The sequence below is a fragment of the Scyliorhinus torazame genome, chromosome 16 (assembly GCF_047496885.1).
Source record: "Scyliorhinus torazame isolate Kashiwa2021f chromosome 16, sScyTor2.1, whole genome shotgun sequence".
NCBI classification, from domain to species: domain Eukaryota; kingdom Metazoa; phylum Chordata; class Chondrichthyes; order Carcharhiniformes; family Scyliorhinidae; genus Scyliorhinus; species Scyliorhinus torazame.
This window is the reverse complement of record NC_092722.1, coordinates 67,090,544-67,118,389: the sequence shown is the minus strand read 5'-3', so window position 1 is coordinate 67,118,389 and position 27,846 is coordinate 67,090,544. Positions and strand designations below refer to the sequence as shown.

Here is a 27,846-nt window from a genome sequence, read left to right as displayed (position 1 = left end):
CTTCATAAAGCCGATAAACGAGGTACACGCCAGACATTTGCTCTCGACCTGCCACCAGCGCTCTGGGGAAACGCTAGATGAATACTTGGAGAGACTCACCGCGCTCGGCAGGAACTGCGACCATAAAAAGGTGACGGCAGAAGTCCACATGAACTTACATATTCGTGATGCTTTCGTGTCCGGTATCCGATCCACGTACATCCGGCAGCGGCTCCTAGAAGACGGAGCGAAGGATCTCCAAGGCACGGTAACGCTCGCCTCTTCCCTGGAAGCGGCCCACCATAATCTCCGCACGTACTCCGCGGACCTTACGAACCCCTCTCGATCCCCTCGAGACTCGGCCACACTTCAGGCCTGCGCCGCGCGGCGACCCGCTCACACCGGGAGCCCCCACTGCTATTTCTGTGGGCAAGGCCAGCACTCACGCCAGCGTTGCCCGGCCCGCTCCGCTATCTGCGGTGAATGCGGAAAGAAGGGGCACTTCGCGAAGGTCTGCTTGGCTGGGCTCAAAGGCCAGAAACAAAAGTCTCATCGGGCCCTGAAATCGAACTCCCGGGACCACAAGCCCTGCAAGGTGGCCGCGCGGGGGCCAGACACATCTACTTCCGACGCGCCATCGGCCTCATGCGAGTCATGGGGGTGGCCATCTTGGCGGCGGCCATCTTCAAAACCCAAAACGTGCGACCGATGGCGGTGGCCATTTTGCGAGTCCAATTCAACCGAGGACTCTGACTGCCCGCAACTAGGAGCGATCACGATCGATCAATCTCAGCCGAAGCACCTGCGAAACTCAACGATGCAGGTTCAAATCAACGGCCGCGACATCCCCTGCCTTTTTGACTCCTGGAGCACGGAGAGTTTTATCCATCCAGACACGGTAAGACGCTGCTCCCTGCGCACCTATCCCGCCTCCCAAACTATCGCCCTCGCACCTGGGTCTCATTCGGTCCAAATCACGGGGTATTGTGTCGCGAACCTTGCTATTCAAGGCGCCAAATGCGCCCGTTTTAAACTTTATGTACTCCCTCACCTCTGCGCCCCCCTGCTGCTCGGTCTGGGCTTTCAGTGCAGCCACCGAAGCCTGACACTGAAGTTCGGCGGACCCCTGACCCCGCTCACGGTATGTAGCCTGGCGACACTCAAAGTTGCACCACCCCTCCTCTTCGCGAACCTCACCCCCGACTGTACGCCCGTCGCCACCAGGAGTCGGCTGTACAGTGCCCAAGACATGACTTTCATCAAGTCAGAGGTTCAGCGGCTACTAAAAGAAGGGGTCATAGAGGCTAGCAACAGCCCTTGGAGAGCACAAGTACTGGTAGTCCGCTCCGGGGAAAAACACGTATGGTGGTGGACTATGGCCAGACCATAAACCGCTTTACGCAACTCGATGCGGACCCACTTACCCGCATAGCAGAAATGGTGAACCAAATCGGCCAGTATCAAGTATTCTCCACGGTCGACCTAAAATCGGCCTATCATCAACTCCCTATCCGCCCAGAGGACCGCCCCAAAACGGCCTTCGAAGCAGCCGGGCGGCTCTTCCACTTCCTCAGGGTCCTTTTCAAGGTCACAAACGGAGTCTCAGTTTTCCAAAGGGCAATGGATCAAATGGTGGACCAGTACGGCTTACGGGCTACACACCCGTACTTGGACAACGTCACCATCTGCGGCCATGACCAGCAGGACCATGACGAAAACCTGAGGAAGTTCCTCCAGACTGCCCGGGCCCGCAATCTGACATACAACAAAGAGAAATGCGTGCTCCACACCACCCGGCTGGCCATCCTCGGCTACGTCGTGGGAAACGGGGTCTTAGGGCCAGACCCCGACCGCATGCGCCCCCTTAAGGAACTTCCCCTACCCGTAGACTCAAGGCACTCACACGGTGCCTGGGGCTCTTTTCCTATTATGCCCAGTGGGTCCCCAGATATGCGGACAAAGCCCGTCCACTCAGTAAGACCACGGTTTTTTGCCTGACGGCTGAGGCTCAGTCGGCCTTCAGTCGTATCAAGGCCAATATCATCAAGGCCGCCATGCATGCAGTGGACAAAACCATTCCCTTCCAGGTAGAGAGCGATGCATCAGACATCGCCCTGGCTGCTACCCTCAACCAGGCGGCCAGACCGGTAGCGTTCTTCTCCCGAACCCTCACCGCCTCAGAAATCCGGCACTCTGCGGTCGAGAACGAGGCACAAGCCTTAGTGGAGGCTGTGCGGCACTGGAGGCACTACCTAGCCAGTAGGAGGTTCACCCTCGTCACCGACCAATGGTCGGTCGCCTTTATGTTCGATAACACACAACGGGGCAAAATAAAGAATGATAAAATTCTGAGGTGGAGGGTCGAACTCTCCACCTACACGTACGATATTACATATCGTCCGGGGAAGCTCAACGAGTCCCCAGATGCCCAGTCCCGCGGCATGTGCACCAACGCGCAGAAAGACCGTCTGCGGGCCATCCACGATGACGTCTGCCACCCAGGGGTCACCCGGCTTGCCCATTTCATCAAGTCCCGCAACCTACCTTATTCCACCGAGGAGATCAAGGCCATGACCAAGGCTTGCCAGATCTGTGCGGAGTGCAAACCGTACTTCTATCGACCAGACAAGGCTCGCCTGGTAAAGGCCTCTGGGCCCTTTGAGCGACTAAGCGTGGACTTCAAAGAGCCCCTCCCATCCACCAACCGCAACACCTACTTCCTCACTGTCATCAACGAATTCTCCCGCTTCCCATTCGCTGTCCCCTGCCCCGGTATGACCTCGGCCTCCGTAATCAAGGCACTGCACAGCATCTTCACCCTGTTTGGTTTTCCCACTTATATCCACAGCGACCGGAGTACATCATTCATGAGCGATGAGCTGCGTCAGTATCTGCTCAACAAGGGCATCACCTTGAGCAGAACGACCAGCTATAACCCGCGGGGAAACGGGCAGGTGGAGAGGGAGAACGCAACAGTTTGGAAGGCTGTTCTTCTAGCCCTGCGGTCGACAGGTCTCCCAACCACCCGCTGGCAGGAGGTCCTACCCGATGCCCTACACTCCTAAGGTCGCTCCTCTGTATGGACACGAACGAGACCCCTCACAACTGTTTGTTTGTCTTCCCCAGGAAGTCCACCTCTGGGGACTCGCTTCCACGTTGGCTGACGACTCCGGGACCAGTTCTACTCCGGAGGCACTTGAGGAGCCATAAGACAGATCCACTGGTCAAGAGGGTCCAACTACTACACGCAAACCCTCAATACGCCTACGTCGAGCACCCCGACGGCAGGCAGGACACCGTTTCCCTGCGAGACCTAGCACCCGCTGGCTCGCCCACCGACGACCCCCCCCATTCCACCGACGCTTCCCTCCCCGCACCGGCTGTCGACTCCGACAGTGCCCCCCCCCCCATAGCACCCCCCTCCCCCCAGCCGGCACCGGCACCAATCACCCTAGTCACCCCGGATACCCCTCCTGCTCCAACGTGGGCAAAGGCTCAGACAACCGTGCTCCTGGATACACCACCACCGGGGACGACTGTATCCGCCGCACCATCGCCGGAGCTGAGAAGGTCGACACGGGCAATCAGACCACCCAAAAGACTGAACTTGTAATTCCACTTCACCCCCGACGGTCTATGCGTTTTTTTTTAAACAGGGGGTGAATGTGATGAATGATATATATATACATATGTACCTTTAATGCGTAGGTCCCTTTAAGATCAGGTTTGGAACCCTGGGGGACTCCGCTTCCGGCTCCGCCCCCAGGAAGCTATCTATAAGGTTACGTTCAGTGGGCAGCGTGCAGTGAGCACACTTCTCGGCAGCTGTCTGGTTCTCTGGTTATTAAAGCCTTTGTATTATCAAACTCCTCTCCTGAGTCGTAATTGAGGGTATCTCAATGAGCAAATCATTCCTGATAACAAACTGTTTGAATCGGATTACTATTTCCTGAGAATGAACTCCATTCCACAACTGGTTGACTGAGATGGTCTGGGTTTAGTCCCAACACAGGCATTTCCAATCCTTGTTTGCCTAAAGTGCTGAACACAAGCTAGCATTCCCATGGTGCACCTGGATTCCCTGACAGAAACAATTTTGATGCACCAGATAACAGATATTGAGCGGTGGGACAGAGGTCACACCTGCCTTGACATCAGAGCTAGTGCCTGAGGCACAAGTCCTCACAGGTAGAGAAAGAAGAATCACGAACCACAGGGAAAAATTGTAACACGTGCCTCAGAATTGTAACCAAATCCAAATGACAACGCTTAATGATATTGATACATTCCTTTCACAAGTGCTTGTTCGTGACCCTCTGACGATGGTCCAGATTATTGCACCGATCAATGAAAATATGAATAATTTTAAAACGGAGCTGCTTTTCTTCACTTGAAAGTGTTAGACGCTCACATTATCAGTCTAGTGCAGCAGTCTATCGCATGATTAGAAACAAGTGCTTAAACTGAGTGTTCACATAAACTTACCAATTAAGTACTGGGCTAGTGGCATAAACCCACCAGGAAAATAAGTGAGATGAGGCAGACAGCACGGAAAGTGACAGCGGCCGTGTGTCCAAGCAGAAACACAGTCCCAATCACCCAGCTTTACTGCTGCAGCATTGTGTGCCAATTATCGAGAGGGATAAACCTGTATCTACTATCATGTTAGAAATCTTTGCTATTTAAAAGTTAAACTGCCAACCATTACACTTTCAGCAGTTCATTAACTTTAGCAAAGAATTGGAGCCCATTTCCCAAGGCTGAGTCCATAAACCAGTCAATTTCAGTTGACAACAAATTTATTTATGCAACAATTTAAACGTAGAACTGGGGAGCCAGCCGTTTGCCGGCCTCGGTTAGTGTAACTATTAGCAGACTGCTCATATCTATTGCACTTCTGCGGAATAACTTCAGCAGATTCTGAGACCATTATCATGGTTTTAATGTGGAGGAACCACGCAGATCTCTGAGAGAAATGTTAACTTCACTATCAAGTGATTGGCAGTGCTGTCTATAGGTGCACTGGCAACATTACAGCTGGAGGGCACCAAGCTCAATTTATTTGCTTACTGCATACACAGTTCTCAAAGTATGGCAACTCATTGTCTGTACCAAGTGCAAGATGTGCCAGACTAACTGAAGCTTCTGGAAAGATATCATAAATAACAATATTTCAGTACAATGATACTGTGTTTGAAGGTAAACTCGTTCGACGGGACCACGGGACTCAGGAGTAGACCATTCAGCCCTTCGAGTCTGCTCCACCACTCAGTAAGATCATGGCTGATCTGGTTGTGTCTCAACTCCACTTTTTTTTCTGTCTCCCATGATCCTTCACTCCCTCGTCCAGCAAAAATTTGTCCAATTCAATGGCCCTGCTTCCTTTGCCGTCTGGGAAACGGAATTCCACAGACTAACAACACTCTGAGAGAGAAAAACTTTGTTATCTCTGCCTTAATCAGGAAATCTCTCAATTCTTAAACTGTGTCCCACATTCTCGTCTCACCCACATCTGAAACGTCCTCCTGGTAAGACCACAAGGCATAGGAGCAGAATTAGGCCACTCGGCCCGTCGGGTCTGCTCCACCATTCAATCCCGGCTGATATTTTTTTCATCCCTATTCTCCTGCCTTCTCTCCATATCCCCTGATCCTCTTATTAATCAAGAACCTATCTATCTCTGTCTTAAAGACACTCAGTGATTTGACCTCCACAGCCTTCTGCGGCAAAGAGTTCCACAGATTCACCACCCTCTGGCTGAAGAAATTCCTCCTCATCTCTATTTTAAACGATCGTCCCTTTAGTCTGAGATTGTGTCCTCTGGTTCTAGTTTTTCCTACAAGTGGAAACATCCTCTCCACGCCCACTCTATCCAGGCCTCACAGTAGTCTGTAAGTTTCAATAAGAGCCACCCTCATCCTTCTAGACTACAACGGGTACAGACCCCGAGTCCTCAACCGTTCTTCATACGACAAGCTCTTCCTTCCAGGGATTATTCTTATGAACCTCCTCTGGACCCTTTTCAAGGCCAGCACATCCTTCCTTAGATACGGGGCCCAAAACTGCTCTCATACTCCAAATGGGGTCTGACCAGAGCCTTATACAGCCTCAGCGGTACATCCCTGCTCTTGCATTCTAGCCTTCTCGACATGAATGCTAACATTGCATTTGCCTTCCTAACTGCCAACTGAACCTGCATGTTACCCTTAAGAGAATCGTGAACAAGGACTCCCAAGTCCCTTTGTACTTCTGATTTCCTAAGAATTTCCCCATTTAGAAAATAGTCTGTGCCTCCATTCCTCCTTCCAAAGTGCATGTCCTCACACTTTTCCACGTTGTACTCCATCTGACACTTCATTGGACACTCTCCCAGCCTGTCTGTGGTAGTCACCACTGTTTGTATAATACGTATATGAGAGGCAATACGGTAAGGCTCCTGTACTACAGGTACGGGGGTAGATCCCTGCCTGCTGGCTCCGCCCAGTAGGCGGAGTATAAATGTGTGTGCTCACCGAGCTTCAGCCATTTCGGCAGCAGCTGCAGGAGGTAACACATCTCTGCGTAATAAAGCCTCGATTACACACTACTCTCGTCTCGTCGTAATTGACAGTTCATCAATTTATTAAGCAGAGATTTTACAGCGATGGACCTACGCATCAAGCCAGATCGCCTGCAGCTGCACCCTCAAGCAGACTACGCCACGTCGGCCTTCGACCACTGGCTAGCTTGCTTTGAAGCCTACATCGGAGCAGCGACGGAACAACCCTCAGAAGCACAGAAACTCCAGATCCTGTACACACGGTTGAGCTCCGATATTTTTCCCCTTATCCGGGATGCGCCAAACTATGCTGAGGCCATGGCGCTTCTGAAAGAGAACTACATCCGGCTGATCAACAAACTCTATGCCAGGCACCTCCTGTCCACGCGGCAACAATTCCCCGGTGAGTAATTGGACGATTTCTGGCGTGCCCTACACGCCCTGGCGAGGAACTGCGATTGCCAGGCAGTTTCGGCCGTTGACCATACTGAAGTCCTAATCAGGGACGCTTTCGTTACGGGCATAGGGTCGGCGTACATCTGCCAGCGCCGCTTAGAAGGAGGTACGCTCGACCTTGCGGCGATCAAGAAACTCGCGACCCCACTAACGGTAGCCTCCCGTAATGTACAAGCGTATGCCCCCAACCGCACGGCGCCCTCCTCATGGATATTGTGGGCCCCACCACCGGGCGCCCCCAGCCAACACCAAGCCTGTGCCGCGCGGCAGCCAGCAAACCTCGGGGGGCCCCAAGTGCTATTTCTGGGGGCAGCCAAAGCACCCCCGGCAGCGCAGCCCGGCGCGGAGTGCAATCTGCAAGACCTGCGGGAAGAAGGGGCATTTCGCTGCGGTGTGCCAGGCCCAGTCGATCACCGCTGTATCCAGGCCCATTGTTCCTGCACCCCCCACGTACGACCCGTGGGTGCTGCCATTTTCGTCCCCGCAGCCCACGTGCGGCCAGTGGGCGCCGCCATCTTCCTCTCAGCAGAACACATGCGGCTCGTGGGCACCGCCATCTTCCTCCCATCAGACCCCGTGCGACCCGTGGGCGCCGCCATTTTTAACGCCACCCGCCACATGCGCCGTCATCTTCGGCGCCATTTTGGACGGCGCCTCAGGAGCCCTGCTCGTCAGGCACCTCATCTGGCCGCTCATCACACGCAACCGCCGCCGACCAGCCCAGGGCCCACCAACACCAGCCGCAGCGCGCCTCCATCACGCCCGGGCACACAACCCCACAACAGTGACAACAACGGTAAAAGTCGATGGCCACAAGACATTGTGCCTTCCCGACTTGGGCAGCACGGAGAGCTTCATCCACCCCGCTACGGTAAGGCGCTGCTCCCTCGCGGTACACCCCGTTACCCAAAGAATCTCCCTGGCCTCCGGATCCCACTCCGTGGTGATCCGGGGGTACTGCATCGCCACCCTCACCATCCAGGGTGTAGAGTTCGGCAACTTCAGGCTCTACGTCCTCCCCAACCTCTGCGCTGCCCTGTTACTCGGCCTGGACTTCCAGTGCAACCTCCAAAGTCTAACACTCAAATTCGGCGGACCCCTACCACCCCTCACCGTATGCGGCCTCACGACCCTTAAGGTCGACCCACCCTCCCTGTTTGCAAACCTCACCCCGGATTGCAAACCCATCGCCACCAGGAGCAGATGGTACAGTGCCCAGGACAGGACCTTCATCAGGTCGGAGGTCCAGCGGCGACTGCGGGAAGGCATCATTGAGGCCAGCAACAGCCCCTGGAAAGCCCGAGTGGTAGTTGTAAAGACTGGGGGAAACACAAGATGGTCATTGACTACAGTCAGCCCATCAATCAGTACACGCAGCTCGACGCGTACCCCCTCCCACGCATATCTGATATGGTCAATCAGATTGCACAGTACCAGGTCTTCTCCACAGTGGACCTGAAATCTGCCTACCACCAGCTCCCCATCCGAAAGGCGGACCGCCAATACACTGCGTTCGAAGCAGACGGCCACCATTACTACTTCCTTAGGGTTCCCTTCGGCGTCACTAATGGGGTCTCGGTCTTCCAACGAGAGATGGACCAACGGTACGGACTGCGGGCCACCTTCCCGTACCTCGATAATGTCACCATCTGCGGCCACGACTAGCAGGACCACGACGCTAACCTTTTCAAATTTCTCAACATCGCCAGACTCCTGAACCTCACGTATAACAAGGAGAAGTGTGTGTTCAGCACCAACCGCTGAGCCATCCTTGGCTATGTGGTGCAAAATGGAGTTCTAGGGCCCGACCCCGATCGCATGTGCCCCCTCACGGAACTCCCCCTCCCCCACTGCCCCAACGCCCTCAAACGATGCCTGGGGTTCTTCTCATACTACGCCCAGTGGGTCCCTAACTATGCGGACAAGGCCCGCCCACTCATTCACTCCACAGTTTTCCTCCTGACGGCCGAGGCTCACCAGGCCTTCAACCGTATCAAGGCCGACACCGCCAAGGCCGCGATGCACACGGTCGATGAGACGCTCCCCTTTCAAGTCGAGAGCGATGCCTCAAACGTCGCTCTGGCCGCCACCCTCAACCAGGCAGGGAGACCCGTGCCATTCTTTTCCCGCACCCTCCATGTCTCCGAAATTGGGCACTCCTCTGTCGAAAAAGAGACCCAAGCCATCATTGAAGCTGTGCGGCATTGGAGGCATTACCTGGCCGGCAGGAGATTCACTCTCCTCACTGACCAACGGTCAGTTACCTTCATGTTCAATAACACACAGCGGGGCAAGATCAGAAATGATAAAATCTTGAGGTGGAGGATCGAGCTCTCCACCTACAATTACGAGATTTTGTATCGTCCCGGTAAGCTCAACGAGCCCCCCAATGCCCTATCCCGAGGTACATGTGCCAGCGCACAAGTGGACCGACTCCGGGCCCTACACGATGGTCTCTGTCACCCAAGGGTCACCCGGTTCTTTCACTTCATAAAGGCCCGCAATCTGCCCTGCTCCATTGCGGAAGTCAGGACGGTCACCAAAGACTGCCAGGTCTACGCGGAGTGCAAACCGCACTTCTACCGGCCAGACCGAGCGCACCTGGTGGAGTCTCCTGTCCCTTTGAACGCCTCAGCATGGATTTAAATGGACCCCTCCCCTCCTCCGGCCGAAACACGAACTTCCTGAACGTGGTCGACGAATAATCCAGATTCCCCTTCGCCATTCCATGCCCCAATATGACGTCTGCCGCCATCATCAAAGCCCTCAGTAGCATCTTCACCCTTTTCGGTTTCCCCGCTTACGTCCACAGCGACCGGGGATTCTCCTTTATGAGTGATGAGCTGCGTCAGTTCCTGCTCAGCAAGGGCATTGCCTCAAGCAGGACGACCAGCTGTAACCCCCGGGGAAACGGGTAGGTGGAGAGGGCAAACGGGACGGTCTGGAAGGCCATCCTGCTGGCCCTACGGTCTAAAAATCTCCCGGTCTCCCGCTGGCAGGAAGTCCTCCCCGACGCCCTCCACTCCTACGATCGCTACTTTGCACTGCGACTAATGAAACCCGCCATGAACGTCTCCTTGCCTTCCCTAGGAAGTCCACCTCCGGGGTTTCGCTCCCAACGTGGCTGGCAGCCCCAGGACCCGTCCTCCTCCGAAAGCACGTGCGGCTCCACAAGGCGAACCCGTTGGTCGAAAGGGTACAGCTGCTAAATGCGAACACGCAGTACGCCTACGTGGTGTACCCCGACGGTCGCCAAGACACAGTCTCCCTCAGGGACCTGGCACCAGCTGGTTCCCTACCAACCTCCCCTCCAATTGTCCCGCGCCACCCACCCTCCCCCCAGCGCACCTCAGCACAGCCCCCGCCCCAGGACGATCCGTCCTCCCATTGGTTCCACCCAGGGATGAGGATGAGGACTACACGCTCCCGGAGTCACAGGCAACCAAGCCAGCGCCTGCATCGCCACCGGGACTACGGCGCTCACAACAGAGGATCAAGGCACCCGCCCGGCTAAATTTGTGAACTTTCGCCAAACTGTACTCTTTAAAAATGTTCACATACCAAGTAAGTGAACAAAGAAGAACAAAGAAATGTACAGCACAGGAACAGGCCCTTCGGCCCTCCAAGCCCGTGCCGACCATACTGCCCGACTAAACTACAATCTTCTACACTTCCTGGGTCCGTATCCTTCTATTCCCATCCTATTCATATATTTGTCAAGATGCCCCTTAAATGTCCCTATCGTCCCTGCCTCCACTACCTCCTCCGGTAGTGAGTTCCAGGCACCCACTACCCTCTGCGTAAAAAACTTGCCTCGTACATCTACTCTAAACTTTGCCCCTCTCACCTTAAACCTATGCCCCCTAGTAATTGACCCCTCTACCCTGGGGAAAAGCCTCTGACTATCCACTCTGTCTATGCCCCTCATAATTTTGTATACCTCTATCAGGTCGCCCCTCAACCTCCTTCGTTCCAGTGAGAACAAACCGAGTTTATTCAATCGCTCCTCATAGCTTATGCCCTCCATACCAGGCAACATTCTGGTAAATCTCTTCTGCACCCTCTCTAAAGCCTCCACATCCTTCTGGTAGTGTGGCGACCAGAATTGAACACTATACTCCAAGTGTGGCCTAACTAAGGTTCTATACAGCTGCAACATGACTTGCCAATTCTTATACTCAATGCCCCGGCCAATGAAGGCAAGCATGCCGTATGCCTTCTTGACTACCTTCTCCACCTGTGTAGCCCCTTTCAGTGATCTGTGGACCTGTACTCCTAGATCTCTTTGACTTTCAATACTCTTGAGGGTTCTACCATTCACTGTATATTCCCTACCTGCATTAGCCCTTCCAAAATGCATTACCTCACATTTGTCCAGGTTAAACTCCATCTGCCATCTCTCCGCCCAAGTCTCCAGACAATCTAAATCCTGCTGTATCCTCAGACAGTCCTCATCGCTATCCGCAATTCCACCAACCTTTGTGTCGTCTGCAAACTTACTAATCAGACCAGTTACATTTTCCTCCAAATCATTTATATATACTACAAAGAGCAAAGGTCCCAGCACTGATCCCTGTGGAACACCACTGGTCACAGCCCTCCAATTAGAAAAGCATCCCTCCATTGCTACCCTCTGCCTTCTATGGCCTAGCCAGTTCTGTATCCACCTTGCCAGTTCACCCCTGATCCCGTGTGACTTCACCTTTTGTACTAGTCTACCATGAGGGACCTTGTCAAAGGCCTTACTGAAGTCCATATAGACAACATCTACTGCCCTACCTGCATCAATCATCTTAGTGACCTCCTCGAAAAACTCGATCAAGTTAGTGAGACACGACCTCCCCTTCACAAAACCGTGCTGCCTCTCACTAATACGTCCATTTGCTTCCAAATGGGAGTAGATCCTGTCTCGAAGAATTCTCTCCAGTAATTTCCCTACCACTGAAGTAAGGCTCACCGGCCTGTAGTTCCCGGGATTATCCCTGCCACCCTTCTTAAACAGAGGAACAACATTGGCTATTCTCTAGTCCTCCGGGACATCCCCTGAAGACAGCGAGGATCCAAAGATTTCTGTCAAGGCCTCAGCAATTTCCTCTCCAGCCTCCTTCAGTATTCTGGGGTAGATCCCATCCGGCCCTGGGGACTTATCTACCTTAATATTTTTTAAGACACCCAACACCTCGTCTTTTTGGATCACAATGTGACCCAGGCTATCTACACCCCCTTCTCCAGACTCAACATCTACCAATTCCTTCTCTTTGGTGAATACTGATGCAAAGTATTCATTTAGTACCTCGCCCATTTCCTCTGGCTCCACACATAGATTCCCTTGCCTATCCTTCAGTGGGCCAACCCTTTCCCTGGCTACCCTCTTGCTTTTTATGTAAGTGTAAAAAGCCTTGGGATTTTCCTTAACCCTATTTGCCAATGACTTTTCATGACCCCTTCTAGCCCTCCTGACTCCTTGCTTAAGTTCCTTCCTACTTTCCTTATATGCCACACAGGCTTCGTCTGTTCCCAGCCTTTTAGCCCTGACAAATGCCTCCTTTTTCTTTTTGACGAGGCCTACAATATCATTCGTCATCCAAGGTTCCCGAAAATTGCCGTATTTATCTTTCTTCCTCACAGGAACATGCCTGTCCTGTATTCCTTTCAACTGACAATTGAAAGCCTCCCACATGTCAGATGTTGATTTGCCCTCAAACATCCGCCCCCAATCTATGTTCTTCAGGTCCCGCCTAATATTGTTATAATTAGCCTTCCCCCAATTTAGCACATTCATCCTCGGACCACTCTTATCCTTGTCCACCAGTACTTTAAAACTTACTGAATTGTGGTCACTGTTACCGAAATGCTCCCCTACTGAAACATCTACCACCTGGCCGGGCTCATTCCCCAATACCAGGTCCAGTACCGCCCCTTCCCTAGTTGGACTGTTTACATATTGTTTTAAGAAGCCCTCCTGGATGCTCCTTACAAACTCTGCCCCGTCTAAGCCCCTGGCACTAAGTGAGTCCCAGTCAATATTGGGGAAGTTGAAGTCTCCCATCACCACAACCCTGTTGTTTTTACTCTTTTCCAAAATCTGTCTACCTATCTGCTCCTCTATCTCCCGCTGGCTGTTGGGAGGCCTGTAGTATACCCCCAACATTGTGACTGCACCCTTCTTATTCCTGATCTCTACCCATATAGCCTCACTGCCCTCTGAGGTGTCCTCTCGCTGTATAGCTGTGATACTCTCCTGAACAAGTAGCGCAACTCCGCCTCCCCTTTTACATCCCCCTCTATCCCGCCTGAAACATCTAAATCCTGGAACGTTTAGCTGCCAATCCTGCCCTTCCCTCAACCAGGTCTCTGTAATGGCAACAACATCATAGTTCCAAGTACTAATCCAAGCTCTAAGTTCATCTGCCTTACCCGTAATGCTCCTTGCATTAAAACATATGCACTTCAGGCCACCAGACCCGCTGTGTTCAGCAACTTCTCCCCGTCTGCTCTGCCTCAGAGCCACACTGTCCATATTCCCTAGTTCTCCCTCAACGCTCTCACCTTCTGACCTATTGCTCCCGTGCCCACCCCCCTGCCATACTAGTTTAAACCCTCCCGTGTGACACTAGCAAATCTCGCGGCCAGGATATTTATGCCTCTCCGGTTTAGATGCAACCCGTCCATCTTATACAGGTCACACCTGCCCCGGAAGAGCTCCCAGTGGTCCAGATAACCGAAACCCTCCCTCCTACACCAGCTGTTTAGCCACGTGTTTGTCTGCTCTATCTTCCTATTTCTAGCCTCACTGGCACGTGGCACAGGGAGTAATCCCGAGATTACAACCCTCGAGGTCCTGTCTTTTAACTTTCTGCCTAGCTCCCTGAACTCCTGCTGCAGGACCTCATGCCTCTTCCTGCCTATGTCGTTAGTACCAATATGTACAACGACCTCTACCTGTTTGCCCTCCCCCTTCAGGATTCCCTCTACCCGTTCGGAGACATCCTGGACCCTGGCACCAGGGAGGCAACATACCATCCTGGAGTCTCTTTCACGTCCACAGAAGCGCCTATCTGTTCCCCTGACTATAGAGTCCCCTATAACTATTACTCTTCTGCGCTTTGACCCTCCCTTCTGAACATCAGAGCCAGCCGTGGTGCCACTGCTCTGGCTGCTGCTGTTTTCCCCTGATAGGCTATCCCCCCCGACAGTATCCAAAGGGGTATACCTGTTCGAGAGGGGGACAACCACAGGGGATTCCTGCACTGACTGCCTGCCCTTTCTGGTGGTCACCCATTTCTCTGCCTGCACCTTGGGTGTGACCACACTTACATAACTGCGATCTATGACGCTTTCCGCCACCTGCATGCTCCTAAGTGCATCCAATTGCTGCTCCAACCGAACCATGCGGTCTGTGAGGAGCTGCAGTTGGGTGCACTTTCTGCAGATGAAGCCATCCAGGACGCTGGAAGCCTCCCGGACCTGCCACATCTCACAGTCAGAGCACAGCACCCCTCTAACTGACATTGCGTCAATTAATTAAAATTAAAATTTGTCTTTTTTTTTATAAATACTTTTTTTTTTTTAAATTACAAAGTTACTGTCAACTATCTGTTTCCTAGCACTAGATTTCTAATAGAAATGCGATAGCTAACTATAATATCCTCCGATCTCTGGCTTAGATATCCTCTAAATTATAATTAAGTTATTATGTTTAATTAGTTCCCAAATAGTCAAAAAAATTTAGGTTAGAATCCCAACCAGCCACTCAGGTCACAGCTTTTCTGTGTCCCCCCCGACACACACAATTTGAAAAAAGGTATAAAAGTAAAAATCACTTGCTTACCTTCTGAGATGTTCTCAGGTTCTCTCGCTGACAGAGACTGCTCCTCCACCTCCAATCCTTGGCCTGCACAATGCTAATAATATATAATATAATATGGCACTTACCTTCCACCAATGGGTCTTATTATTAGGTTAGAGGAGGAGGGTGGGTGGGAGACACTACACGTGTAGTGTCTCGGGTTTCCTCTCCACCAGAATTTATTGGGGGCGGGGGGGGGGAAACTTGCCAGAGGTCGAACTTCCGGTTCCCGCCGAAATCCAAAGGGCTGCTCCTGTAAAGGTAAGTGCTTTTAAACTCACTACTCACCTCCAAGAAGGCCCCTGCGCACCGCTGCCGCCGAAATCCAATGGGCTGCTCCTGTAAAGGTAAGAGCTTTTAAACTAACTACTCACCTCCCAGAAGGCCCCTGCGCACCGCTGCCGCCGAAATCCAAAGGGCTGCTCCTGTAAAGGTAAGTGCTTTTAAACTCACTACTCACCTCCAAGAAGGCCCCTGCGCACCGCTGCCGCCGAAATCCAAAGGGCTGCTCCTGTAAAGGTAAGAGCTTTTAAACTAACTACTCACCTCCCAGAAGGCCCCTGCGCACCGCTGCCGCCGAAATCCAAAGGGCTGCTCCTGTAAAGGTAAGTGCTTTTAAACTCACTACTCACCTCCAAGAAGGCCCCTGCGCACCGCTGCCGCCGAAATCCAATGGGCTGCTCCTGTAAAGGTAAGAGCTTTTAAACTAACTACTCACCTCCCAGAAGGCCCCTGCGCACCGCTGCCGCCGAAATCCAAAGGGCTGCTCCTGTAAAGGTAAGTGCTTTTAAACTCACTACTCACCTCCAAGAAGGCCCCTGCGCACCGCTGCCGCCGAAATCCAAAGGGCTGCTCCTGTAAAGGTAAGAGCTTTTAAACTAACTACTCACCTCCCAGAAGGCCCCTGCGCACCGCTGCCGCCGAAATCCAAAGGGCTGCTCCTGTAAAGGTAAGTGCTTTTAAACTCACTACTCACCTCCAAGAAGGCCCCTGCGCACCGCTGCCGCCGAAATCCAAAGGGCTGCTCCTGTAAAGGTAAGAGCTTTTAAACTAACTACTCACCTCCCAGAAGGCCCCTGCGCACCGCTGCCGCCGAAATCCAAAGGGCTGCTCCTGTAAAGGTAAGTGCTTTTAAACTCACTACTCACCTCCAAGAAGGCCCCTGCGCACCGCTGCCGCCGAAATCCAATGGGCTGCTCCTGTAAAGGTAAGAGCTTTTAAACTAACTACTCACCTCCCAGAAGGCCCCTGCGCACCGCTGCCGCCGAAATCCAAAGGGCTGCTCCTGTAAAGGTAAGTGCTTTTAAACTCACTACTCACCTCCAAGAAGGCCCCTGCGCACCGCTGCCGCCGAAATCCAAAGTGGTTTTAAAAAATGCTACATACCATGTAAATAGTTTTCCACCACCCGCGCTAGACTCCTTTTTAACAGGGGGTGAGTGTGGTAGTCACCATTGTTTGTATAATACGTATATGAGAGGTAATACGGTAAGGCTCCTGTACTACAGGTACGGGGGTAGATCCCTGCCTGCTGGCTCCGCCCAGTAGGCGGAGTATAAATGTGTGTGCTCACCGAGCTGCAGCCATTTCGGCAGCAGCTGCAGGAGGCAACACATCTCTGCTTAATAAAGCCTTGATTACTCTCTACTCTCGCCTCGTCGTAATTGATAGTGCATCACTGTCCAAATCCTTCTGAAGCCCCCCTGCTTCTTCAACTACGTGTCCCTCTATAGATCTTTGTATCATCTGCAAACTTAGCAACAGTGCCTTCAGTTCCTTCTTCCAGATCATTAATGTATATTGTGAAATGTTGTGGTCCCAGCACAGACCCCTGAGGCACACCACCCCTCGGGATCTTTTATGTTTCGATAAGATCACCTTCTCATTCTTCTAAACTCCAGTGGGTATCGGCCCAACCTGTCCAACCTTTCTTCTTAAAATAAGCCCTTCATCCCAGGAATGACTCAAGTCAGCCTTCTCTGAACTGCTTCTCACACGTTATACCTTTTTTCACGTAAAGAGACCAAAACTGTACACGGTACTTCAGATGTGATCTCACCAAGGCCTTGCACTGCTGCAGTAACCCCCCCCCCCCCCCCACCCCCCACCGGCCACACACACATACACACATTTTACACTCCATTGTCCTTTGAAAAAAACACCAACATTCCATTTGCCTTCCAAATCATTTGCTATGCCGGCACACTAACATTTCATGATTCATCAGGACAACCAGATCCCTCTGTCCAAAAAGTTCTGCAATCTCTCTCCATTTAATTAATATTCTGCAATTCTTCCTGCCAAAGTGGACAATTTCACATCTTCCCACATTGTACACAATCTGCCACCTTTCATGCTCATTTGCTTAACCTGTCTATATCCCTTTGGAGACTCTCTCTACCTTCTTTTGGCAACTTCCCTCCCTGCCTATCTTGGTGTCGTTGGCCAATTTAGCTATCGCACCTTAGGTCCCTTCATCCAAATCATTGATTGTAAATAGTTCAAGCCTCAGCACTGATCCCTGTGGCACTCCACTAGTTACAGCTTGCCAACCTAAAAAAATATCATTGTATCCTCATTCTCTGCTTCTTGTTATCTAAACAAGTCTCTGCCCATGCTAATATGTTACCCCCTACACCATGTTCTCTTATCTTGCGAAGTAACCTTTGATGTGGCACCCTATCCGATGCCTTTTGGAAATCCAATCACACCACGAAAATGAAATGAAAATCGCTTATTGTCACGAGTAGGCTTCAATTAAGTTACTGTGAAAAGCCCCTAGTCACTACATTCCGGCGCCTGTTCGGGGAGGCTGGTACGGGAATTGAACCGTGCTGCTGGCCTGCCTTGGTCTGCTTTAAAAGCCAGCAATTTAGCCCAGTGAGCTAAACTCAAAAGGTTCCACTTTCTCCACTTTGTTTATTACTTGCTCAAAAAACTCAAATAAGTTAAACAAAATTTCCCTTTCCACAATGACTCTGCCTGATCCCACAATGATTTAAATATCCCACTACAACCTCCTTAATAATTTGTTGGGATCCTTCCAGAAATATACGGAATTTTGGAAGATTATAACTAATGTATCTACTATCTGTGCAACCACTTCTTCGAAGATCCTAGTGTGCAGGCCATCTGGTCCTGGGGGCCTATCGGCCTTTAGGTCTAATAGGTTTTCCAACACCCCCTCGCTAGTGATGGTAAAGTAACTTTGGGAAGTTTTTTAAGGTAAAAATGGACAAAAAAATATCTGTTTAACACCTCCAGCATTTCCTTGTTTACCATGAACAGTTGCCCAGATTCACTCTCTCTGGAGAACCAACACTAGCTATTGGTTTGTTTTATATCACTGCCTTGCTTATCCCATGTTCAGCTTGCTCCCTCTTTTTTTTAGTTATTTGTTGCTGTTTTTTAAAATCAGACCAACTATTTGATCTACCACTTATCATGCAGATGTATACAGTGTTTCTTTCAATTTGATACAATCCTTAACTTCCTTATTTAGCCACAGATGAAGCATCCTTCTCAAACAAGAACAATTGTGCCCTTCTGCTTTCCAAACCTATTGAACCACAACTATTTAACAGAATTTCCTCCATAAATATCTCTGGCTTTGAAGGTTTTGTGAACTTCTTTACTGGACCACCACCTACAAAGGTATTCAGAGAATGCACAGGTTCAAGTGGCAGTGGGCCATGAGCTTGGCACCAATCAGTCAGAGGGCATAGTCGAGTGTTGGTGATCTCCCACACTGACAAACTGCCAATCACACTTTGTGGAAAGTTATAAGGTAGTTCTCCTGTGTATATTCACAGTAGTATTGGCAGAGGCTTGCCTGCCACTTTGGTCAGGGTGGAATTAAATCTGGCTCGTCAAACAGAAAAGTTACTTGTAACATAAATAAAACATGTGGCACGGTGGCGTAGTGGTTAGCACTGCTGTCTCACGGCACCGAGGACCCGGGTTCGATCCCAGCACCCAGGTCCTCAGCGCCGTGCGGCAGCAGTTCTAACCACTCTGCCACCTGTTTTATTCATTTTACAAGTAACGGTTCTGTGTGGAGTTTAATCTTTATTATTGTCACAATTGGGCTTACATTAACACTGCAATGAAGGTATTGTGAAAATCCCCTAGCCACCACACTCCGGCGCCTGTTCGGGTACACAGAGGGAGAATTCAGAATGTCCAATTTACCTAACAAGCACATCTTTCGGGACTTGTGGGAGGAAACTGGAGTACCCGAAGGAAACCCACACAGACACGGGGAGAACGTGCAGACTCTGCACAGACAGGGACCCAAGCGGGAATCGAACTTGGGACCCTGGCGGTGTGAAGCAACTGTGCTAACCATTGTGCTACTATGCCGCTCCATTGCACATTCTCCCCGAGTCTGCATGTGTCTCACCCCCACAGCCAAAAGAAGTGAAGGGCAGATGGATTGGCCACGCTAAATTGCCCCTTAATTGGAAACAAAATTTAGAACGTAAAATAAATAAATCGAGAAAAGTCTGTGTCTTTAAGCAGGTGTAAATCCTCAACAAGAGCATAAAGGAGGGTTTTGAAATGCAGCAAAAACACAAAAGTGAAATGTATAAAAGCAGTGGGACTAAATCCCCAGAGAACTCGAAGTAGTGAGTGCTTTAAATTTGTGTTTACAGTCATTTTGCCAAAATGACGATCAAAACTGTCATTTACTTTGCCCTGACACAAAATTGCTGATGTGGATAAATAGACATTGCACAGAGTTAGTGTTCACACATTTCCTGCTTGTTAATCAGCAACTAACTGGGTTTTTGTTCAATCTTGAACGTTTGACTGGTTAATATTTCTACCAGAGCAGCACAAACAATCGGGAGGCTCAGTGGGGTGAGACATTCACGGCATCATGGAATGGTACAGCTCGAGGCGATTCGCCCTATCATGCCCCGTGCCAGCTCTCTGAAATAGTTATCCAATGAGTCCTGCTCACTTGGTCTTTCCCCATGTCTGTGCACATTTCCCCAATTCCCTTTGAATATTACCACGGAATCTGCTTCCAAGTCATGCATTCAGATCATAACTCCCTGTCAAACGTATTTTACAACTCCCCTCTGGTTATTTTATTTATTATCTTAAATCTGTGTCTTATGGATACAGACTCACCTGCCATTAGAAACACTTACTGCTTCTTAACTCTATAAAACCTTCATCATTTTGAACACCTCCTATTAAATCTTCCCTTTAACCTCTCTGCTCTAAGGAAAGCAATCACCAATTGTGGGGATCATGAAAACAAATCACACTTGGCAAACAGCGAGATGTTCCGCTAATGCCCTATTTGGTTGCCTGGGCCATGCATTCCCACAAACGTCAAGTCGAACAGTTGCATTTGTGCAAAACAACATATCTTGGAGCTGGGAAGGCTGAGCTGAAAATATTCTACAAACATGATAACATTGCCTTGTGAATGAATACATAGATACCGGTGCAACATTCTAGTAACAGAACTGAAAGATTCATTGCACCTGTTGTCATCTCATCTATTAGCAGCGTGTGAATAGCCTTGGCCTTTCTGCACAATGCAAACTGGGAAGGTGTCCGAGCCTCATGTGCATCGCTATATTGCAATGGGTCAAAATGACTCTTTCTGAGCTGCGCACAAGAACCTGTGGTTCTGTGTAAGAGCTCTCACAAAGAGGAAGTTCAGTTGTGACTCTGTCAGTCACATGTTGCCTATAAATATAAAAGTGTGGGGTTTGAATCCCACTCCAGAACCAGAGTTTAAAAATCAAAGCTGTCACTCCAGTACTATGCTGAGGGAGTGCGGCACTGTTGGGTGTGGTGCCTTTTAAGTGAGCAATAGCTCAGTTGGCTTGATGCAGCATTATGTCAAAAGCTGTGGGTACAATTCTCGTACCAGCTGCGGTTATTAATGCAGGTCCTGCCTTCTCAGCATTGCCCCTCGCCTGAGGTGTGGTGACCCTCTGGTTAAATCGCCCCCAGTCGGTGAGCAGCACGGTGGCGCAGTGTGTTAGCACTGCAGCCTCACGGCACCGAGGTCCCAGGTTCGATCCCGGCTCTGGGCCACTGTCGGTGTGGAGTTTGCACATTCTCCCTGTGTTTGCGTGGGTTTCGCCCCCACAACCCAAAGATGTGCAAGCTAGGTGGATTGGCTACGCTAAATTGACCTATAATTGGAAAAAATGAATTGGGTACTCTAAAATAAAAATAAAAAATCGCCCCCAGTCAGCTCTCATAGGGGAGAGCAGCTTCTGGGACTGTGACAATATTTACATTTTTAATAACTCAAACCCTGACTGCCCTGACTACGATAAAATCGCACAGCACTATTTCAATGAGGACTTTCTGCTGTTGTTTATTAGCCTGTCACGTCTACATATGCAGATTTTTGTGCTTCATATGACCATTTTCTGCACTTGCCCTTCCAACATATCCTATTTATAATGTTAGTACATGAATGCTCAACGTGTTTGCTGCCTCTTCGATCTGCGATTTTAACAGATGGTTTGCTTCTCATGGAAATCTATTTCTCTGTGGGAAAAATAAGTCTTCAAATCTTTTGCCCTTGTTGCAGTTTGCAAGTCTGCTCTTAGATTCTAAGATCATAGCTAAAGTTCAATCACCTTTTCTCTATTTGCACTGCCTGGATCTTTCATTACCTTACATACGTAGATCATTCCTGCTCAACGCTCTTTACTTCAGTAGAGGTAAGGGGAAGGGCCAGACAAAGACTAAGTGAGGTTGGAGCACGGTGGGCAGCATACAGTCTGCATGTTAAGTGTTCCAGGACTGCTTCAAGGACAATATTTGGCATTGCTGGAATTTTTAAAAAACAATTATACCATACGTCAGGAAGGTATACAGCAATTCAGACTTGTTACCTTTTGAGTTACAATGCACTGCATGACAGCAGTGTTCGTTTCAGGATTTCCAAAGACGCTTATTTCATGGACAAGTGAAAATGTTGTGCTTTTTGCCTCTTCACTGAAACTGTTGATGTCAACTCGCAACAGAGTCACTGAGTTGCGGCAAATTGTAACAGAGTTACCTTACTGTAACAGATTTTGTTTACTTTTGGATTGAAATTTGTAGAGTGGAGCAAAGAAAGAGAAATGGGAGGAATTGTAAATATCAGGATCAGCCCAACATTAGCATTTGCAGTAACGGTATATACAGCAAGGCAGAATGTCATGTGGAAAGAGGAAATAAAGAAGTCAGGAATAGGGAGGAAAACAGAGATGTCCCTCAAATTTTTAAATGAGGAACAATTCTAAACATTTCCTCCACGTTCGAAATGTAACCCTTATTCACGTTTTTTTGTCATTAAGCAGTGTAAGCACTCCTGTGTCCATTGTCTCCATTTTCTAAAGGCTCAGTCTTCAGTGAAGCTCAGTTCATTTTGATGCTTCACTTATTTGTCAGCCTGTATTGTCACTTGTCTTCAAAACGTTCAATTTTCTCACACATATTCAAGTTATCATTTCTTTTTGGGTTTGTGTCGGCTGAGAATAACTGTCTGCAGCTGTCTCTAATCCCTGATATAATTAAATTGTGCACAAAGCACAGCGGCAGACAGTGATTGCAGAAAGCAAGGAAGCCACTTCAGGGCTGGTGCATCTTAAGTACGCCTCTGAACGAACCAGTCGGGTCGGGTGAGAATCCTGACTGCTGTCACTTGCTGGGGTCGGCGAGTTAAAGGGTGGAACTAGGAAGGTTCCAGAGTATTAAACATTACAGCTGGAGTGGGAATCACATGGGAACTTGTGTCGTAAAAGCACAACAAGACCAATTCCTGCGACCTGCAATACAATTCCTTGTCAATGATAACTTCTGGACTGCCAACAGCAAGAATATTGAATGAACACATTGATCCATTCCCCTCACATTAACTGATATACCACAATCTGCAGTATAAACATGCCAAGCCAACGGTTATCTAGATACCTTGGTTACATAGGACCAAAGAATGGTTACCACACACAAAGAGGCCATTCAGTTCTTTGTGTCTGTGTCGACTCTCTGCAAGAACAGCTCTATGAGTTCCACACCAGCTCAGGCCCCCATTGCTCCGCAAATACTTTCTCTCCAGGTGTTTACTTAATTCTCCTTTGAAAGCCACAGTTGAACCTCCACCACATTCTCAACCAGTGTATTCCAAATCCTAACCACTCGCCATGTATTAACGCTTCGCCTCATGTTGTCATTGCATCCTTTGCAAATCAGCTTAAATCAGAATCCTCGGGTTCTGTGGTGCCCAGAATTGGACACACTTCATCCGTTGAGACAAACCAAAATCCCACCTGCATCTTTAACCACTCTCTCAACCTGCCCTGCCATCTTTAATGATTTGTGTACATATACCCCAAGGTCCCAATGCTCCTGCACCCACTTTATTTTGCGTTATTTCTCCCCATTCTTCCTACCAAAATGTATCACTTCATGTATCTCTAGACAATGTTATCTGCCATGTTTCTGCCCATTCCGCCAGCCCGCCTTTGTCCTTTTCAAGTTTAACGCTATCTTTAGTCATAGAGCCGTAGAGGTTTACAGCACGGAAAAGGCCCTTCCTCCCATTGCATCTGCTCTGGTCAAAAACAACCACCCAATTATTCTAATCCCATTTTCCAGCACTTGGCCCATTTCCTTGAGTGCCTTGGCATTGCAAGTGCTCATCTAAATACTTCTGAAATGTTATGATGGTCTCTGCCTCCACCACCCTTTCACCACCTTCTCATAGTTCACAAGGCTTCTACATTCTGTGTCGTCTGCAAATTTTGGAATTATGCTCTGTTCGCTCGAGACTCGGTTATTGACGTATCTCATGAAAAGCAGTGGTCCTAGTACTGACCCCAGGGAACCCCACTGTAAACCTTCCTCCAGTCAGAAAAACAAATGTTCACCACAACCCCTTTCCAGTCATTCAGCCCACTTCACATCCATGCTGCTACTGTCCGTATTATTCAGTGGGCTTCAATGTGCAGACTATTATCTAGCATTTTCTCAGATACCTTTTGGAAGTCCATGTACACCACATCCACAGCGTTACCCTCAGTGACACTTCCTGTTACCTCATTAAAAAGTGCAATCGAGTTACTTAAATAGGATTTGCTTTTAACAAACTGCGCTGGCTTTCCTGCATTAATCCACATGCGCCCAAGTGACTGGCCCAGATTATCAACACCTAAACCTTTCCAGCCATTGAGGTAAAACTAACAGACCGGCAGTTGTTTGGTTTATCTTTACATGCTTTTTTGAACAAGTGTAATATTTGTCGTTCAATCACAAATAATGTTGCAGCAGAAAAACAGGCCATTCAGCCCACCTAGTCAATACAGTAATGTGGTTCACTCTTAAAATGCCCTCAAGCCATTCAGTTCATGGGCTATTAGGGATGGGCAATTACCTGGTCACTGGCCCAGCCAATGACACCAACATCCCATGAATTTATATTAGTTGCTGAGATCAGAAGTGAAAATGCAGACCGATTGACCAATCTTTTCATATAGCAATCCACTCTCTCAATAAGTCATCTGACCCATGTAGCTGCTGTGATACAGCGAGGAGAACTGACATCATAATAGGACAGTCGCTAACCGGTATCAAATGCGGAATTCGGGAGAAATTCTCCACAAACAGAGTTGTGAGCAAGTGAAAACGTCTGTCACACGGATGAAACAGAGAGCACTGGCGTTTGCTTGAGGGAGAAGGAGATTGAGGAACATAGAGCAGAATGGGAGTTTGCGTGAATTACAGCTGAACCGGGTAAACACAGAAAAAACAGTGCCTCTCCGTCGCAATGTCGTGAATGTGTTCAGTATAAAACATCAGCCACCATCTCTTACTATGTAGAATACAAGCTGCTGCTCCTCACACCACTCCAGTTCGTCTCAAAGTCCCAGGTTCCCATTGGCAGTCCCAACCTTAAACATTTCTGCTGCCTCACCAATCTTTGGCAGAGGTGCTCCAATTGGGTAGCGGCATACCCTGGGAGCAGAAAAATAATCCAATTCCAGGAGCAATGTCAGGGTCGAACCTGGGGGCAGGAGCCTCCATGCCCTGTCTTTAAGAAAGCCAGGAGACACTCACGATCTGCACAAGTATTGCAGCAAATGGCACAGGCTCACTTCATCTCAGAAGAACATAAGAAATGGAGTGTATGCTATTCAGCACTTTGAGCCTGCTCAACCATTTAATATCATCACAACTGATCTTCTGTTTCCTGCCATATTCATCAGTCACCCCCCAACCTTCAGGCAACATTCTCCAATTCCTCTCTCTCTGTCTGTCTGTCTCTCTCTCTCTCTCTCACACACACATACACACACACACGCAAGTCCCCCCTCACTCTCTTTCCCTCACAGTTTCTACTTCACTCTCTCTCCCTCACAATTCCTCCCTCTCTTTCCCAAACAATTTCTCCCTCACTCAATCTCAATTCCTGCCAAACTCACACTCTCTCATAATCATCCTCTCACAATTCCTCACTCACTCTCTCTCCCTCACAATTCCTTCCTCATTCTCTCTCCCTCACAATTCCTCCTCACTCTCTCTCACCCTCAGGATCTCTCCCTCACTCTCTCTCACCTTTGCAATCTCTCCCTCACCTTCTCACACAATTCCTCACTCTCTCTCACACAATTCCTCCCTCACTCTCTCACACAATTCCTCACTCACTCTCTCTCTCACAATTCCTCCCTCACTCGCTCACACAATTCCTCCCTCACTCTCTCACACAATTCCTCCCTCACTCTCTCTCACAATTCCTCCTGACTCACTCACACAATTCCTCTCTCACTCTCTCCCTCACACAATTCCTCCCTCACTCTCTCACACAATTCCTCCCTCACACAATTCCTCCCTCACTCTCTCCCTCACACAATTCCTCCCTCACTCTCTCTCACACAATCCTCCCTCACTCTCTCACACAATTCCTCTCTCACTCTCTCACAATTCCTCCCTCACTCTCTCACATAATTCCTCCGTCACTCTCACACAATTCCTCCTTCACTCTCTCTCACGCAACTCCGCCCTCACTCTCTCTCACACAATTCCTCTCCCACTCTCTCCCTCACACAATTCCTCCCTCACTCTTTCTATCATAATTCCTCCCTCACTCTCTCACACAATTCCTCCCTCTTACACACAGACACGCACAATTCCCCCCTCACTCCCTCCTGTCTCACAATTCCTCCCTCACTCTCTCACAGCCATACGCACAATTCACCCATTCATCTGGCTCCCCATTTCCTCACTCACTCCCAATTTCTGAGTGGATGAATTTCCAATCGAACTTTAATGAATAATCTGGAACCACAATATAACCAAATGATCTGGAGCATGTCGAGCGCCGCAGAATGAGCGCCAAGTCTTCTATCCGAGAGAGGAAATCCCTTCTCCATCAGGAGAACACATTTTTCACAATCTCAAATTCCCCACTATTAATGATCAACCTCTTCAGCAGAGACACACAATATATTCACTGTACATAATACGCTATTGTGGGAACACAACTTTGAGGTTGAAATAGTCTCTCTGGAAGTTGCTGTTAAAATCAGGGAGAGTAAAGAGCAAGCACCTCCTAGCCGGAGAATGAATTCCACCCTGAGAGGTGGCAGGAATCCGGATTGCCTCCATCATTCCCATACAGCAGTCACTGAAACCTGTCTGGAAGCTAACACACAAACCTTCAGCAACATTTCATCAGCAAACTGCAAAACTTTCACTTTACAAAGGAATAACCCAAAGCGTGACAGTACCTTCCAGGGCAGAAACAGCAGGAAATATCCAAAATATCCACAAGATGCCCATTGTGGGAGGCTGTGTGGATGATGTGGAGTTTCTCAGACCCACAGCGCAGAAACTGCCTGAACCATCCCGGAGTCAGGAGCAGCAGGAGCAGCACATTCACCAGCTCCAGAGGGGGAGAACTTCCTCAGCAATAAACATCACGTCAACTGCACAGCAAATATCACTGCACCTCAAATACAATTGACAGCAGTGCACATTGTTGCTACATATTTATAACTGTAAGCAGAAAGAAAATAAAGGCAAATGCGGAAGATTTAATTCCAATATTTTTGCGTGCTAACCCCGGCCATAGTGGTACGCACCATAGCTGTCAATCACCCAGATCTGTCTGCTTCTGGCTCCGTATGCAGTCTGGAATATTTACTGAGTGTGGGGCTGGGGGAAGAGGAGGAGAACCAGAGAGCTCAGTCTGGAGAATTTACAGAATGTGGGGCTGGGAGCGAGGAGCTCATTCTGGAATATTTACTGAACGTGGGATTGGGAGAGAGAAGCTCATTCTGGAATATTTGCTGAATGTGGGGCTGGGGGAGAGGAGCTCAGTCTGGAATATTTACTGAATGTGGGACTGGGAGAGAGGAGATCCCTCTGGACTATTTACTGAATGTGGGACTGGAAGAGAGGAGCTCATTCTGGAATATTTACTGAATGTGGGACTGAGAGAGAGGAGCTCAGTCTGGAATATTTACTGAATGTGGGACTGGGAGAGAGGAGCTCATTCTGGAATATTTACTGAATGTGGGACTGGGAGAGAGGAGATCCCTCTGGACTATTTACTGAATGTGGGACTGGTAGAGAGGAGCTCATTCTGGAATATTTACTGAATGTGGGACTGAGAGAGAGGAGCTCATTCTGGAATATTCACTGAATGTGGGACTGAGAGAGGAGCTCATTCTGGAATATTCACTGAATGTGGGACTGGGGGAGAGGAGCTCATTCTGGAATATTTACTGAATGTGGGACTGGGGGAGAGGAGCTCATTCTGGAATATTTACTGAATGTGGGGCTGGGGGAGACGTACTCATTCTGGAATATTTACTGAATGTGGGACTGGGAGAGAGGAGTTCAGTCTGGAATATTTATTGAATGTGGGACTGGGAGAGAGGAGCTCATTCTGGAATATTTACTGAACGTGGGACTGGGAGAGAGGAGCTCAGTCTGGAATATTTACTGAATGTGGGACTGGGAGAGAGGAGCTCATTCTGGAATATTTACTGAATGT

At 49.4% G+C, this 27,846-nt stretch overlaps 1 protein-coding gene across 1 annotated transcript in view; it reads right to left on the bottom strand.

The window, feature by feature from the left end:
• The window catches only part of LOC140392858 (ephrin type-B receptor 2), a 1,067,684-nt gene extending 1,040,993 nt beyond the window's left edge, over positions 1–26,691 (bottom strand). Inside the window, exon 1 of the mRNA XM_072478598.1 lies at positions 26,576–26,691. Within this exon, the coding sequence (XP_072334699.1) occupies positions 26,576–26,627 (52 nt within the window). The 5' untranslated portion in view covers positions 26,628–26,691. The remainder of the gene's footprint in view (positions 1–26,575) is intronic.
• Positions 26,692–27,846: the final 1,155 nt, after the last annotated feature.